Below are 14,828 nucleotides of genomic sequence, written 5' to 3' on the forward strand. Positions count from 1 at the left end.
GGTGCCTACTTGTTAGAAAATACAGATCTACATCAAGATTCTTTGAGTACTGCAACATTAAGGACTGTTGGTATTTCTTGTATCTACTTTCTAAATTAAGCCCAATCCAATTCCCAAGTCCATAAAAATACTTGTATTGATTTCAGTGGGAACTGATAGGGACTTTGGGCAAGGAACCTCTTCCTTCCTTGAGAATGGAAAAAATAGGGGAGATTACAGCTAAGGATGTAAAATCCTGATTAATCAGTGAACCAGTTAAACATTATGTTTAACCGGCTAACCCAGTGTTTCTCAAACTGTGGGTCCCGACCCCCTGGGGAGTCGCGAGCAACTTAGAGGGGGGGTTTCAGTATCACAGAGTTTGTGAACCCCGGGCTACCCAATTAAACGGGGCACGGACGAGGGGGCTGGACTGGAGTGACTCCCCTGCTGAAGGCAGAGGCTGCTTCAGCCAGTCTGGGCCTGCTGAGGGTGGGGTCTGCTTCAACCGGGCTAGAGTGCTTCTGCCCATGGTGGGCCCTGCAGGGCTGGAGCAGTTGCATTCTTCCGAAAGAAAATCAAACGAATAGGGGTTTTTCCGACATTGGTAATCCTCATTCTATGAGGAAAAAAGCCTTTTTCCAAAAGACCTCTTTCAGAAATAGGTGTGTGTGGACTGGGAAGAGGCAGTTCTTTCGAAAGAAGAGGAAAGAGGAAAAAGCGCAGGTGACTTGGTGGCCACTCCTTCCATAGTAATCACAGCTGAAATATGAGATAGCATCCTATCTTTTGAAAAAGCAGATCGCTTTTTCGATGCACTTTGGCAGTGTGGATGCTCTCTTTTGGAAGAAGTTTTTCCAGAAGAACTCTTCCTGAAAAGCTTCTTCCGAAAGAAACCTGCAGTCTAGACATAGCCTCTGAAATGAAGCTAGGGGATCTACTTCTGGACAATGGGTCATCATCTCCTGAGGTAAAAGACAAGTCTCAGTTAGGCATACTGTGTGATGCCTTTCCATATGTTCTTGGCCAAACTAGAGTTGTCTACCACATATAGACCTCCACATACATGTTTTGTATTTTCATTTTCGCTTACTATGTGTTTGCTTTTTTTCTAGGACTAATCACAATCAAAGAGGCCCGTGATATAGAATCCAGGCTTAATGAAGTGGAGAAGCTTCTGAAGATTATTATAAATATGCCTTGGAAAGTAAGTATGTCATATACCATGTTACTGGACTTGAGACCTAGTGGAGAGTAATTTGCCCTCTTCATATAGATGGGAAGGTATTGGGCTCTTGGAGATTTTGCAGAGGCTGAAAGGGCTGTTCAAGCTTCTTCATGATATCATCTCTTCCCTCTGTCTCTACCCTCATGGTCTCCTGCCCCTACAAAGTGACCTATGTATTGTCATGATGTAAAAAGTCATTAAAAACATCTGAGTGGTGCCACGGTTACTTATGCTGTGGGGCTCTGCAGTACAATATAACGATTAACTTTATACTGCAGCGCCTGCAGCGAAGCTTCCTGCAAGCAGAGCTGCCAGCCCCTGCTAGTCCCTCTCCCAGGGAGGAGGCTTCATTGCCACTCCTGGGGAGGCTCCAGCCCAGCTGCTGGGGAGGCTTTCTTGTAGACTGTGCAGCTGGCTCTCCAGGACCCACAGTTTATAATCTGTGGCGGGAGAGTTGGACCGGGGCTGCCATGGACAGGGCTGCTCTGTCTGTCTGTCTGGCCGGAACAGCCCCGGCCTGTGGTGGCCCCTGCCCAGGGTGGGTGGGGAGCCTCTACAGCCCCTACTGGTTAACTGGAACTGGTAAGCCTTCCCCATAAAGGGAGAGGCTTACTGGTTAACCTTTTCTATCCCTAGTCACGACTATTATCTCCTTATCTTTCAGGATCATGTATCTGATCTGCACGGTGTGCTGAATTGAGGGTCTCGTAATTAGATCCACAAGAGCAGATCCCCACTGATATGAGTGGGGCTCAGTATGGCATAAGAATGTTGCTCTGTGTTTTCCGATTGCAGGGGCTATAGACTGTAAACTCAGTAAAGCAGGGACCATGTATTTCCCTGTTTTTATTGCATGAGGCACACTGAAGGCACTCAATAAATAATAATAAAAATGGGTATTATTTGTAGACTGGCCACTGTTGCCCCAGGCTTATGAAGTGCCTTCCTTTTAATTATGTCCAGATCCTGGATTCAATCCTCTTCTTAAATAGGGCAGATCACTTAACCTCTCTGTTCCTTGGACTGCCCATCTGTATAAAACTGCCCTTTGGCTAACATCATGTGTTTTATCTCCATGATTAGGCTATGTTGAGGCTTGATTAATGTATGCAAAACACTCAAAGGTCCTTGGGAAGATCTTGTAAAAGAGCAATTGCTCCAGAAGCTCAATCACACATGGCAGGAGTTGGAAGATATGGGTTGTGTTCTTGATCATGGCACTGGCTTTGCTTTATAAATGGGCAAGTCGGTGAACATCAACTTGCCCATTAGAAACAAATCCTCAAGAGGCACTGAGCTGTAGTCAGTGGGAGTTGGATGTTGACAGTAAGGGTTGCATGTATTCAGCATTTCTCAAGATCTGGCCTGGTAACAAGATAAATAAACCAAGCTATGACTCTGGAACTAAACTTTAAAAATATGTATTTCTTTGTTTTTTTCAGTATTCTAGATCTGAAGTTGTCCTTACCTTCTTTGAAAGATCTCCGTTGGATCAAGTGTTAAAAAATGACAATGTCCATAAAATTCAACCAAGCTTTCAAAGTCCGGTTAAAATATCAGGTAAGAATTATTAGTTTGCTAGAATGCACACAAGAATAACTAAATGAAAATATTTGTTTCCCCCCCGCCATCCCATAACATTTAGAAAAAAGCCTACTTCCTCTGCTATCCTCATGCTCTTGCCTCTCAATATATAGAATATCATTAGAACAAACACTATGCGGCAGAGTTGTAGGCATTTTGAAATGACTCCTTTTGTCAGCATATGGACTTCAGACTCTTCCTTGCTCTGCTAGGTGTCAATTGCCCTTCCTTGAGAAGACTGTGTCCTTGTGCTGTCTGTACTGTTGCATTGCAGAGGAAGAATTGAGGAAATATGACCTAAATAAAGTATATTTCTATAACATACACCTACATATTTTTTTAAAAAGAAATTGGTCACATTTTGTACTAAGGGTGTATTCTTCTACCATATATTTGAGAGAGTCTGTCTCTGTCTCTATCTGTTTGTTCAAGAACTCCTCCTAAATGGTAAGAGCTAGGATCACCAAATTAGGCATACAGCTCACTCTTATCATAACTTAAAGCAAGGTCAGGGTTTGGTTGTACAAGGAAAATAGGATGTGCCTGGAATCGGATTGCTTCTCATAAAACTATACAGAACAGGACAGAATTACCAGGCAGATGACTGTCCCAGCCCCACGCCTCCCACCCCACAGGTGCCCTTTAAGAGGGGGGGCTGAAGCTTCCCTCACCTCCAATTTGTACAGAACACTGCTGGCTGTTCCCCTTCATCAGGGAGCAAGGGGAAAGTGCACAGTCTGCTGCATTCCTCACTCTGGCTGGGGAGCACAGGGGGCAGATGAACCTGGGCCTGTCCCAGCCAGGGGGCATGCATCCCTCCCCCAGCTGTGTCCTCTGGAGTTGCAGTGGCCATGGAGATATGGTTCTCACCTGGCCCCAAGCTGCTGCAGTGTTAACTACTTTAACAATAACTTAGTCTGTGTGCCCCTCTGCATGTGTGACATGATGGATCTAAAAGCAGATGGAAAATGGTCACTAAGCAATAATCTGGGCACCATTCTGTCACAGTTCTAAGAGTCCAGTAAAATGGCAATTACTAGTTTGGCTGCTGCTCTCTCTTACACTGATGTAAATCAATCATACATTTGTGGAAGTCACTGAAATTGCATCAAACTGGCTTGACAAAAGAATGAGGGTCACTGATATTTTTAATAGTAGGAAAAGATTTGTGTGGAATGCTTAAATACAAAGAGTGAAACTGGAACTAGCAGTGAATAGATTCTGCATGGCTTATGTGTAGAAGAACTATGAAAACAATGGGATCTAGGATTGCCAGGTGTCTGGTTTTGAACTAGACAGTCCAGTATTTGAGCTTTCTGTTCGGGAAACAAATTGAGAAAATATAAATGAGAAAATATAAATGTTTGGTATTTTCTAAATAAGATGTAATGTAGATTGTGATGTAATGTTAAGTGTGTCCAGTATTTTTGTTGAAACCATCTGTCAACCCTAATGGGATCTGAGCAAGAATATATTTTTAATCCCAAATTAACTCCTGTAGTTTATAGTCAGTCCAACTTGATTTTTCCCCCTCTCTGTCCAGGTACCCAAAAGTACTCTGTGGTAGTCAGTCTTATGTGTCAGTCTTATGTACTAGCTGGCAGTTATAAAGAATTTCAAAACAAGCCCCATGTCAGATGATTGACACACCACAGACTGATTTTTGCACAATGAAATGACTGCATTGCATGTTTCCAGCAGATGGCACTAAATGTTAACGTCTGAAATGTTTCGTACTGCAGGAGTTATGCTGTAATATGCTTAGGTCACCTCAAGGACACTCAGAAAATACATTCCGAGCTTTCTTTAATTTGGATCTAATACAACTTCATAGATGGCTTGTGTCTTCAGCATAAGCTGCAAAAATATTTTGTGTTCACTAAAAAAAACAGCGTCCAGTACAGTCTGCTCCAGATTAAATATTTGAAACAAACAAAATTTACCAGATGAAAGCAGAATCTGAGCCTTGAGTTTACATCTCACTCTACTGAAGGGTGTTGAGGTGATCCCCAGCTGAAGATTCTGGAGGGATTCAGTGTAAAATCACTCACATATGCATTCTATTGAATGTGGGTCCAATAAAAAATAGACTGGAAGTCAGGGATTAATTTTTCAGTATAAACATGAAGGCACATGAAGTCACATGAGTGTTAGTCTGAATGCAAAAATATACCTTTATTGTGAAAAATTAAACCCCCGGGTAAGGATGGTTATCATCACAGGGAGGCAGATTCTTTGTGTTCAAGATGTAAAGCTTTTGTATCCAAACCCACCCCATCTAACTTTCAATAGTGGGGTAGTTCTCTGTTATGTCAGATTTTGCTTCTAAGTAACAAATAAGGCATAGTTTTCCTCTTTCTTTGAAGAAAATCAGTTAAAAATCTATCGGGGTCAGTTTCAGTGTGAAATGAGTGCAAATGAGAGGAGAATCCAAGGATGTGCCAGACCCAGAATACTTTTGTTGCTCCCAGTGAGTGAAAATATGTTCTAATAAATGTGGGGCTAAAATCTCTGAGGTAAATGGATAAGAAACCATTAAAGGCAATGCTGCTGCATCTATATATACCAGTTGATAATTTGCTCCCTCAATTGTAATTTGGTTTCATGCGGAATTTATGAAGGCAGTGAGTTTCTTCACTGCCAGCCTGGGAGCTTTAACTTTGAAGTTTAGTTAACTTATTGTTAAATATAGGAGTGTAAATGCATGATCACTCATTTGAGTTGCAAGTGTTGGGCCTAATTTTGATTGAAGTCAATGACATTCAGGCCCAAAAAGTGTAAGTTTGCTGCAGTGATCTTGCTAAGTATTGGTAATATCATAACTTTGCACACCAGTCAAGTTATGATAAGACCTTATACAGACAATGAAGAGAGCCTTGTATTGTGTTACATTAAAGTTTTGATCCATCAGTGTGTTCCCTACTGAGCAAATCTTCTACCATGTAAAAAAGAGCCATGATTCTGCAAACCCTTAACAGAGGCATGAGTCATTGGAACTATCTGTGAGAGTATAATTAAAAACAGATAAATGTTCTTAGATGTAAAGGCTCAAGCCTGCACTTTATCTATTCACTTAGAGCCAAATCTGATAGTACCCCATGAAGTCAATAGGAGCCTGTCCACTGATTTCAATGGGGATTGTATTAGGCTCTCCTACCAATAAAGAATGTCGAATTCAGCCATTCTTAGCTGGTAGCATTTGCAGAGAGGTAATGACTGCACAAAGCTCAAGGCAATAGAGAATTAGACCTAAGGAAAATTGCTGTTGGAAAAATCAATTGTTTAACTTTCTTTAAAGGTTGTTGTTGATTTAGTGTTGTATTTGTTTATTTATTTTCTTCCTCTTTTTATTTAATTATGATAAAAACTTCCCATCTGGGAAGAATACAATCAAAAGTACTGTTGGATTATAACCCTATGGAGCAGATGCACTCCATTGAAGTCAATAGGAGTTTTGCCACAGGCTGTAATGGAAGCAGAATTGGGTCTTCTCCCTAAACGGAGTATTAGCTAAATACTCTCACATTAGAGGTCTGAACTGCACACGAGCTCAGTAGGACTAATCACAAGTAAAATTGCTCAGGTGTTGGCAGGATCAGGACATGAAGCCAACAAATAAGCCCCGTTCCTTGTTAAGCTACAAAATAAGAATAAGATATTTTTCATTTAAATTAGCTTGAACAGATATTCACTGACACTTCAGTTTGTCCTATTTTCATTCATGTCAGCTTTGTGTGATGCACCTCCACCTTATCCCTACCTCATTGCCTGCCATTCCGTTTTCTGGAACTGTCTTAGACTGTCAGCATTTTACCTTTTTCTTCCCTTCTCCCCACAGAAATCATGCGATCAAATGGATTTTGTTTAGCAAACACAGAAACAATAGTTATTGACCACAGTATACCAAATGGAAAAGACAAGCACCTGGATGTAGATTCAGCAGAGCACTTGTAAGTAGACATTGCCCTGAGAATTGGTATCTTTAAATTAGTTGCAACTTTTTCCTCACAAAATTTGAATACCTAGATAAGCCCACTGTTGTAGGATACCTGTGTTGGTAAAATTGCCAGTCTGACTAATTAAAAGTTATTTAGTTTGGCTGGACTGTCAGGGTATGTCTATGCTGCAAATGGGAGTGAGCCTTCCAGCCTGGCTAGACAGGTTTGTGCTAGCATTACCTATCTTGCTAAAAATAGCTCTGTAGACATTATCGTACCAGCAGAGGCTCAGGCTTCCAACTTGAGCTTGGACCCAGGGAGCAGGGTAGGCCTGAGCTCGGATGCTTAGCCAGAGCTTACGCCATACTGCAACATCTACACAATTATATTTGGCATGTCAGCATGACCTCTGCAAGCCCAAGTCTGCCTCCCTGGGCTGGGAGGCTCACTCATAGCTTCAGTGTAGCGGTACCATAAGAGCCTATTATAGCTGTCGTAGAAATAAGTAGAAAGGGAGTTGCAGTGGTCTTACAGGGGATTGGGCCTCTTCTGATAGACAAACTGTGGATGTAACAAGGGGCCTCAGGAGTGCTAGGTACAAAGTGTCTGATCGATGCAACTAGGATTGCCAGGTGTCCGGTTTTGAACCGGACAGTCCAGTATTTGAGCTTTCTGTTTGGGAAACAAATTGAGAAAATATAAATGAGAAAATATAAATGTCCGTTATTTTCCAAATAAGATGTAATGTAGATTGTAATGTAATGTCAAGTGTGTCCGGTATTTTTGTTGAAACCATCTGGCAACCCTAGGTGCAACAGAGTGCTGAGAACCAGCCGATAACCCAGTATTCTGATCACTCAAGTTTTAATTAGTTGCTCCAGAAAAGGCCTGCTGGAAGAGTGGAATACAGATTGAACATCTCTAGTTTGGCACCATCGGGACCTGACCAGTGCCAACTCAGAGAATTTGCTGGACCGCAAGATGTCATTATTGTCTAGCAGCATTACCAGCACTTCCACTGCTTACTGGTCTCTTAGAAGACGTTTAGGGGTAAATTAGAACTAAATAACAGCACAGAACACTGAGAGCCAGGACTGGTGGCTGTAAACAAAGTTTATGGGACAGCAGAAAACTTGGCCACGCCCATGATACATGGATATTTGGCTAATTAAAATCATGCTTGATGTTGCCAGACCAGAGAGTGCCAATTTAGAGAGGTTAAACCTGTATTTATTTATCTAATCAGACTAGAAAGGGGGAGGACTAATGAGATAAGGAGCTAATTATCCTAGTAGCTGAGCGGGTAGTTAAAAAGCAGGGAAAGGAAATGCAGGAGGGAATGCTGGCAGAATTCAGAGGAAGTAAGAGGTCAACGTGGTGAGAGGGGTTTCTGAAGAAAGGGCTGAGGACTAGAGGAAACTGTAGAGAAAGTTGCTGCACAGGATTGTGCTGCACAGGTTTGGTGAAGGTAATATAAATAAAACTCATGGAGGTGCTAGCAAACAGAAAACATCCCAGGCTGCATCCCAAAAGTGGACACTGGCCTGTTGCACTTTGACTTTGGTGAGAGCTGGAGTGAGCCCACAGTATGGAAAAATGAAGGCTCCTTAGAGTAGTGAAATTCTCGTCAGTAATTTATTATGGAGTGACCAAAACATACCTTCTTAATTGTGATTGCTTCCCCTTTGGGTCTGCATTGCATGCACTTTGGGAATAAAGATTTCAAATGGAGTTTGAGTCAACGAGTGTGTTGACAGACTAATTTTCATGGAAATCCACTTCTGTGAAGTTCTGTCATGCCAACTGATTGATGTTTCACTTTAATAGCTTCAATTAGATGGAGATAAGAGTGTACTCTCAAATTTTAAATATTTGTAATGTGAAACATTAAACTACTCATTAGTTAAGCCAGTAAAAACCAAGAAAAACAAGAAAGGAAAAACGTTATGGATAGAATGGACAGAGGCTTGGACTCTGAACAGAAGGTCTTTTCTAAACTTCCTGTAGAATATGATCTGGATTGGTTTGCTAAAGGGTTTCGAATATGTTGCGGTCTTATGTTGTACCTAAAATGAAATCCTGGCCCCACTGAGATCTGTTGACTTTAATGTGGCCTGGATCTGGCTCCTTTTTCAGACTTTGAAGTATAACACGTATTGGGCTAATCCAGTGGTTGAAGGAGGCATAAAAAGATGTAGTGTCTGCAAGCTGATGTCATCAAAACTAAAACTGGAAATCAGACATATGTTTTTAATAGCAAGGGTAGCCATTGGAATAAGTAACCCAGGGACGTGATAGATTTTCCATCATTTACATGCATTTCAAAAGTCATCTAGTCTTGATTTTAAAAAATTCTCTAGCCCAACCAAAAGTTGTTAGGCTAGAATTGGGGATAGTTAGTGTAGTGCCGTGGACAAAGTCTGACTAGATGATCATAATGGGCCCTTCTAGCTTTAAAATAAGAAATAAGCCAATGAAACAGGAGGTCTTTACCCATTCCCATTTTACATAAAGAGATAACTTGTTTTCTCTTGCAGGGAATGGTTCGGTATTTAATAAATACCAATCTATACATGTGGGCTGTGTCTAGACTGGCAAGTTTTTCCGCAAAAGCAGGTGCTTTTGCGGAAAAACTTGCCAGCTGTCTATACTGGCCGCTTGATTTTCCGCAAGAACACTGACGATCTCATGTAAGAAATCAGTGCTTCTTGCGGAAATACTATGCTGCTCCTGTTTGGGCAAAAGTCCTTTTGCGCAAAAGCTTTTGCTCAAAAGGGCCAGTGTAGACAGCTCAGATTTGTTTTGCGCAAAAAAGCTCCGATCGTGAAAATGGTGATCAGGGCTTTTTTGCGCAAAAGCACATCTAGTTTGGCACGGACGCTTTTCCGCAAAAAGTGCTTTTACGGAAAAGCATCCATGCCAATCTAGATGCTCTTTTCCGCAAATGCATTTAACGGAAAACTTTTCCGTTAAAACCATTTGCAGAAAAACATGCCAGTTTAGACGTAGCTGTGCTGTTCTCAGACTGAAGTGAGGTCCTTCCTGCAGTTGTATTTTATAGCAGCAGTAGGACTGGTTTGTGTAAAGCGTAGTTTTGTTAAAGACGAGTTCAGTGAAGATTTTCTATATTGCAGCTGTAAATATAGGTTGATAATCTTAAGTGAAAATATTTTTTTTTGAATGTTATGGAATCTATTTGCAGTCTGAATACAATTGAATTGACTGGATTGGTACTTTCTGTATAAAATAAGAGCTAATTTCTGTTTGACTGACTAGTAACACCTGAAATGAAAACTGGTGGATCCACATTTTTCTTCTAGCAACTCAAAGATATTGTCAGTTTAGTAGGGCTTGGCTAGATATGAACTTGGATATGAAATTTGCATGGAATACCTAAATGCTTCAGGAAGTGGTACCAGAGATTTAACAGATGGAGAGGTGTAGCAAGGGCGTTATGTGTCCCGGGGCAAAAGCAAAATTTGCGCCTCCCTTGCCACCTCTATGTGGTGGAGCCCCGAACCTGGACCACGGCTGAGCCTGACCCTGGGAGAAGGGGGGGAGCTTGTACTGCATCTTTCCCTGCCCCCTCCCGTTTGGGGCCAGGCCCCCGCATGCACTAAACTGCTGGCAGAGATGGAAGAGGGTAAGGTTGGGGACTCCAGCCAGCGGCGATGGGTGGAGGAGGAGCAATCGAGCCGAGGGATGATAGAGGGAGCAGAGGGGGACTTAATTGGTGCACCCCCTAGCATGGCACCCAGGGGCAACTGCTCCCCTTGCTATTCCCCTGATCAGATGGCACTCTTAACTATAAGTCTTTACTAAACCAGTGATCCAGTATTGTGAATGGTGCTGTGTTTTGCAAGATCCATAAAATGGAAATCCTGATCACTTGTCATTAAAGATGCTGTAGCACTTTTGCAAGCAGAGAGTTAGAGTTGGTGTTCTGGCCAAATGCCAGTTTAATTCCCTATAATTTGAGACTGTTTTGTGCCCCATGTGATACTGGATTGGCTGGAATGGATTCAGATTCAGAATTTCATTCATCACATACTGTCCCAAAATGTTTTGTTCTGCTTTAGTATGTTGTGAAGCAGTTGTGTTCCATTCTAGAAGTAGCAGAAATTACTCCCTTGTATATAGTTTGTAAAGTGATTTGTAAACTTTTGAGAGAATTAAAAAAAATCCTCTATTCATTATATTATCACTGGTTTTGCTGTGAACATGAGCCTCCTCTTACAAGGGTTGTTTCGACCCTTTGGGCCAGCGGAAGATGATGAAAACTGTGGAGCTGGTCATGCTGTTTTCTAGTACAAGTCCATTCTAACAATAGATGTGGATTTTTAAGGGCACTTCTGCTTAGCGTTGTAAGCATGTAGAGCTCTGTATAGAAGATGGTTATGTAAACAAATGTAAGTAAGTTAAATAGAGAGCCTTGCTGAGATATTAATGTTAGGAATAGAATATTATCAAAAATGTAAAATCCTACCATTTATTATCAGGAAAAACAGGTGCTATCACTGACCTCTAAAATCCACCCACAGAGATATATATGAGATGGGCAACCTGTGCTATTGAGTGGGCTGCATAAGTGGCCTTCCTTCATCTCAGAGGGCCACAAGATTGTCATAATCAAGATAGTGTCTTGGGATAGGCTAGTTTTGCTAACTGCGCTTGTGTACTTTGAATTGGTGGAGTGTACCAATTGTACCATAGCAGCGCTTTGATTGTATGCAGAGGCAGTGCATGCCTTTCACCGTCAACATTGTGTGTAATCAGCATATACCTCATTTCACGTGTACCCTTGGTTTATGTGCATTATTAGTAGGAAAAAAACATGCACAGATGGAAACCAGTGGAATCTGGCAACCCTAAGTGTAGGCCATAGTAAACTAAATGTCTTGTGGGCCACACATAGAACCCAGATGGGCCACATTTGGCCCTTGGGCTACAGGTTGCCCACCACTTCTGTATGCAGATGCTTATCTTATGCAGGCTGATACATAGGACCAGACTTTCTTCTCCCACCAATTTTACAACAGGGTTATTTTGTTGACTTCTGGGGAAGTATTCTTGGCTTGCAATTGTGTAAATTATTAGATGAGAATCAGCTAATATTTTCTTCATCAGCTGTGCTCTGTGCCTGAGTCTCCTTTTATAAATGTGTAATTGTACTGTAATGAGAGAAATTACCTAGCCATTTTGCATCAGTGTGTACAGTGATCGGAGAATTAGGCCCTTTGTAGGAATGGTGCCTCTTTTGAGGAAATGGGGAATAACTAGTGAGGACAGAGGAAGGAATCTGCATGTAATTAATAGCCTGAAGAATTATTGTTTCAGAAACTCTCACTTGGGAAAAAGATTTATTTGTAATGATTTAGAAGCATATTAAATATCATCAGTGCTTTTTTTGTTAAAAAAAAAAAAGAGAGAGAGAGAGATGCTGGTACTCCAGGGGAAAAGTTGCTGAGCTCTGACTGGAGTTGCTGATACTGCATCTGGAGGTGCCAGTACTGCGTACCGGGCAGTACCGTCAGAAAAAAAGGACCGAATATCATACTGCTGTACTGTCTGATGCAGTCTCCTTAATTAAGTTCAGCTTCACACAAAGATTTTAAGATATTGCAGAGTCTTTGGTATATGTCTCACTTTAAACAGAGGTGTCATCTATTCTTCAGTAGAGATACTGATGGGGAAAGAGAATCTTAACACCTACCTGCCTCCTGCTTTTCTAGTTTTCCCATCCTGAAATAAGACAATAGAAAATAGATAGTAGCCTGGTGTTATACAGGTTGTACCTCCCTTAACCAAGATTCTCTGGTCCCCAACAGGGTCTGGTGGCAGGGCAGGAGCATGATGGGGGGACCGGCGACTGAGTGGGGAGGCCAGTATGGGGAAGGACGTGGCATGGCAGAGAATTCTAGCCCCAGTGGCCAGGGAGCTCTGGCCGCTGCCAGAGAGCTGCAACCCCAGCAGCTGGTTCTGCGGAGCCAAGTGGCTGCAGAGATTTGGCTCTGGCTGTGGAGCTTCGGTTGTGCCGCTCCAGCCCTAGCAGCAGCGAGGCCAATGGCAGCTAGTAAGGCCCAGGGAAAGGGCAGCAGCGGAGCCAGGCTGCCCCAGTCTGGTGGCAGCAGGGCAACATGTGCCATGAGGAGAGTGACTTCCCCAATGATTCGGGACGGGTTAGCTCCCGGGGGTACCAGACAAGGGAGGTCCATTGTATTGCAATGGAGTACTTAAAACATTCTTGCCTAGTGCCAATGACTGGTGAGGCTTCTGAAACCAAAAGAAAGAATTAGATGCAGAAATTGGATATGGGTTTGGAAGCTTTTGACTGCCATTTTCTTGCCCCAGCACTTTTGGATCATCTCTGGAGTAGTGTGCTCTAATGGTAATCAGTGAGGCTACGTCTAAACTGCAGAGTTTTTGTGCAAAAACTCGCGGAGCATCCACACTACAAGCACGTTTTTGCACAAGAAAAAGTACAGTATATCGTCAGAAGACAGGGCTTTTTGCGCAAGTGTTATTCCTCTTTCTATGAGGAGCTGTTGTGCAAAAAGGCGAGTGTGAATGGACAACAGGGTTTTCTTGCGCAAGAAACCCCTATCGGAAAAAGCGTAGATGCTCTGATGGCCATTCTGTGAATGGCCATCAGAGCTTTCTTGCGCAAGAGCATCCATGGCAGTGTGGACGCTCTCTTGCACAAAAGAACATGGCAGTGTGGACGCGCTCTTGCACAAGAACTTTTTGTGGAAGATCTCTTCTGCAAAAAGTTCTTGCGCAAGAAGCCTGTAGTGTAGACTTAGCCTAATAGAGTTGCTGGTATGATTCTAGTCATGTTAATCAGCTGCAGCAGTCTAGTCTGTTCAGATAAATGTGATGACCCGGCTTTATATACACTGAACTATTTAAGGCTCTGTTTGGTCTCTTTTCAGAGAATTTGATGATGTCTAACAAGATGTCGGAAAATATCAATATTCGCTCCATTCCTAGCAAGACAGGTTCCATAATGCAGCAGCATGAATTTGGTGCAGAAAATATCAAAGGAGAAGAAACTGAGAATGGGATCATCTTTTATTCTGGTGCAGCTAGACTATGTTTACTAAAATCTTACCTGAATAGGGGCTGGCAGTCAGGCTGTTGGGATTAGAGGGGGATTCATAAACTCTGCAAAAAATTGCAGTCATTATGCCTAAGTTCAATTCTTTATTCTGATTTGTTGCAAATGACAAATGCAAATAATTGTATATAGGTGGAAAGGATTATATTACCATATTCAGAACCGAAACAAAGGCAGATTCCATTCATACTTTTTGTGCTCAAGATAGAAGCATTTGAAATAGCTGCCAAAGGCTGTGAAAATATGAGAGGATTTGGGCCTGAATTACATGACTCATTTTTCCAGTGATTGTTAGCTTCCTTCCTTTATCACCAGCATCTTTTAACCTAGCAGAGAGTGAGGAGGTTTAACCTAGCATATGAGAGTGGGGTTGAGTGGAATTAATTCTAGAGGTTCTTCTTAAGTGTTTCCTATGCAGACATTCACATACTATAATTTGACCTTCTCTTGGCTAGTAACGTTTAATTACATCCTCTCTTAGATCTCTGGCATTACCTAGTAGAACATGGACTTTCTGGGAATACAGCCTTCCCAGGGTAGGTTGGCAGTAGGAGAAGCATGGAGAAAAGATTTCTTGAAAATGACTGTTTTTGACCTAGGACAACTTTCATATGACACTCTAACAATGTTTCACAAATATACAGTGCTCAACTGCCATACATGGCAACTATCATACTCATCCTGGTAATAATTTTTAATACATAATACATTTTCATAAACACTGTTAGCTAAAGGAATAGACAATTTACTATGTCCATATGGGTAGCATCCTATATCATGAGGTGAGGTTTGGTTTGGTTTTTCATTCAGGGCATATTTGATTGAAAACAAACTGCTCCCCTTCCATTCATTTCCATGGTTTCGAAAGACACAGGTTTACTGTTAACTGGTGTTGGTAGTGTGGAATCTCTAGTTATGTAATACTCAATTCTGAAACTGGCAGTAGATGCTGCAATACTTTGGCCAGTGTATCAAAAAACAT

The 14,828-nt window shown here is 41.9% G+C and overlaps 1 protein-coding gene across 5 annotated transcripts in view; it reads left to right on the plus strand.

Annotated features, from left to right (window-relative positions):
• Positions 1-14,828, plus strand: part of PXDC1 (PX domain containing 1) — a 110,027-nt gene that overhangs the window by 13,869 nt on the left and 81,330 nt on the right. For 4 of the 5 annotated variants that reach the window (XM_075921332.1, XM_075921333.1, XM_075921334.1 and 1 more), the window contains exons 2-4: positions 1,095-1,186; positions 2,650-2,767; positions 6,630-6,741. In XM_075921332.1, coding sequence (XP_075777447.1) covers positions 1,095-1,186; positions 2,650-2,767; positions 6,630-6,741 — 322 coding nt within the window. Of the gene's footprint in view, positions 1-1,094; positions 1,187-2,649; positions 2,768-6,629; positions 6,742-13,661; positions 14,522-14,828 lie in introns of those variants that run through there. The other variant, XM_075921335.1, reaches the window with a different exon arrangement.

The sequence above is a fragment of the Pelodiscus sinensis genome, chromosome 2, assembly GCF_049634645.1.
Source record: "Pelodiscus sinensis isolate JC-2024 chromosome 2, ASM4963464v1, whole genome shotgun sequence".
NCBI lineage: Eukaryota > Metazoa > Chordata > Testudines > Trionychidae > Pelodiscus > Pelodiscus sinensis.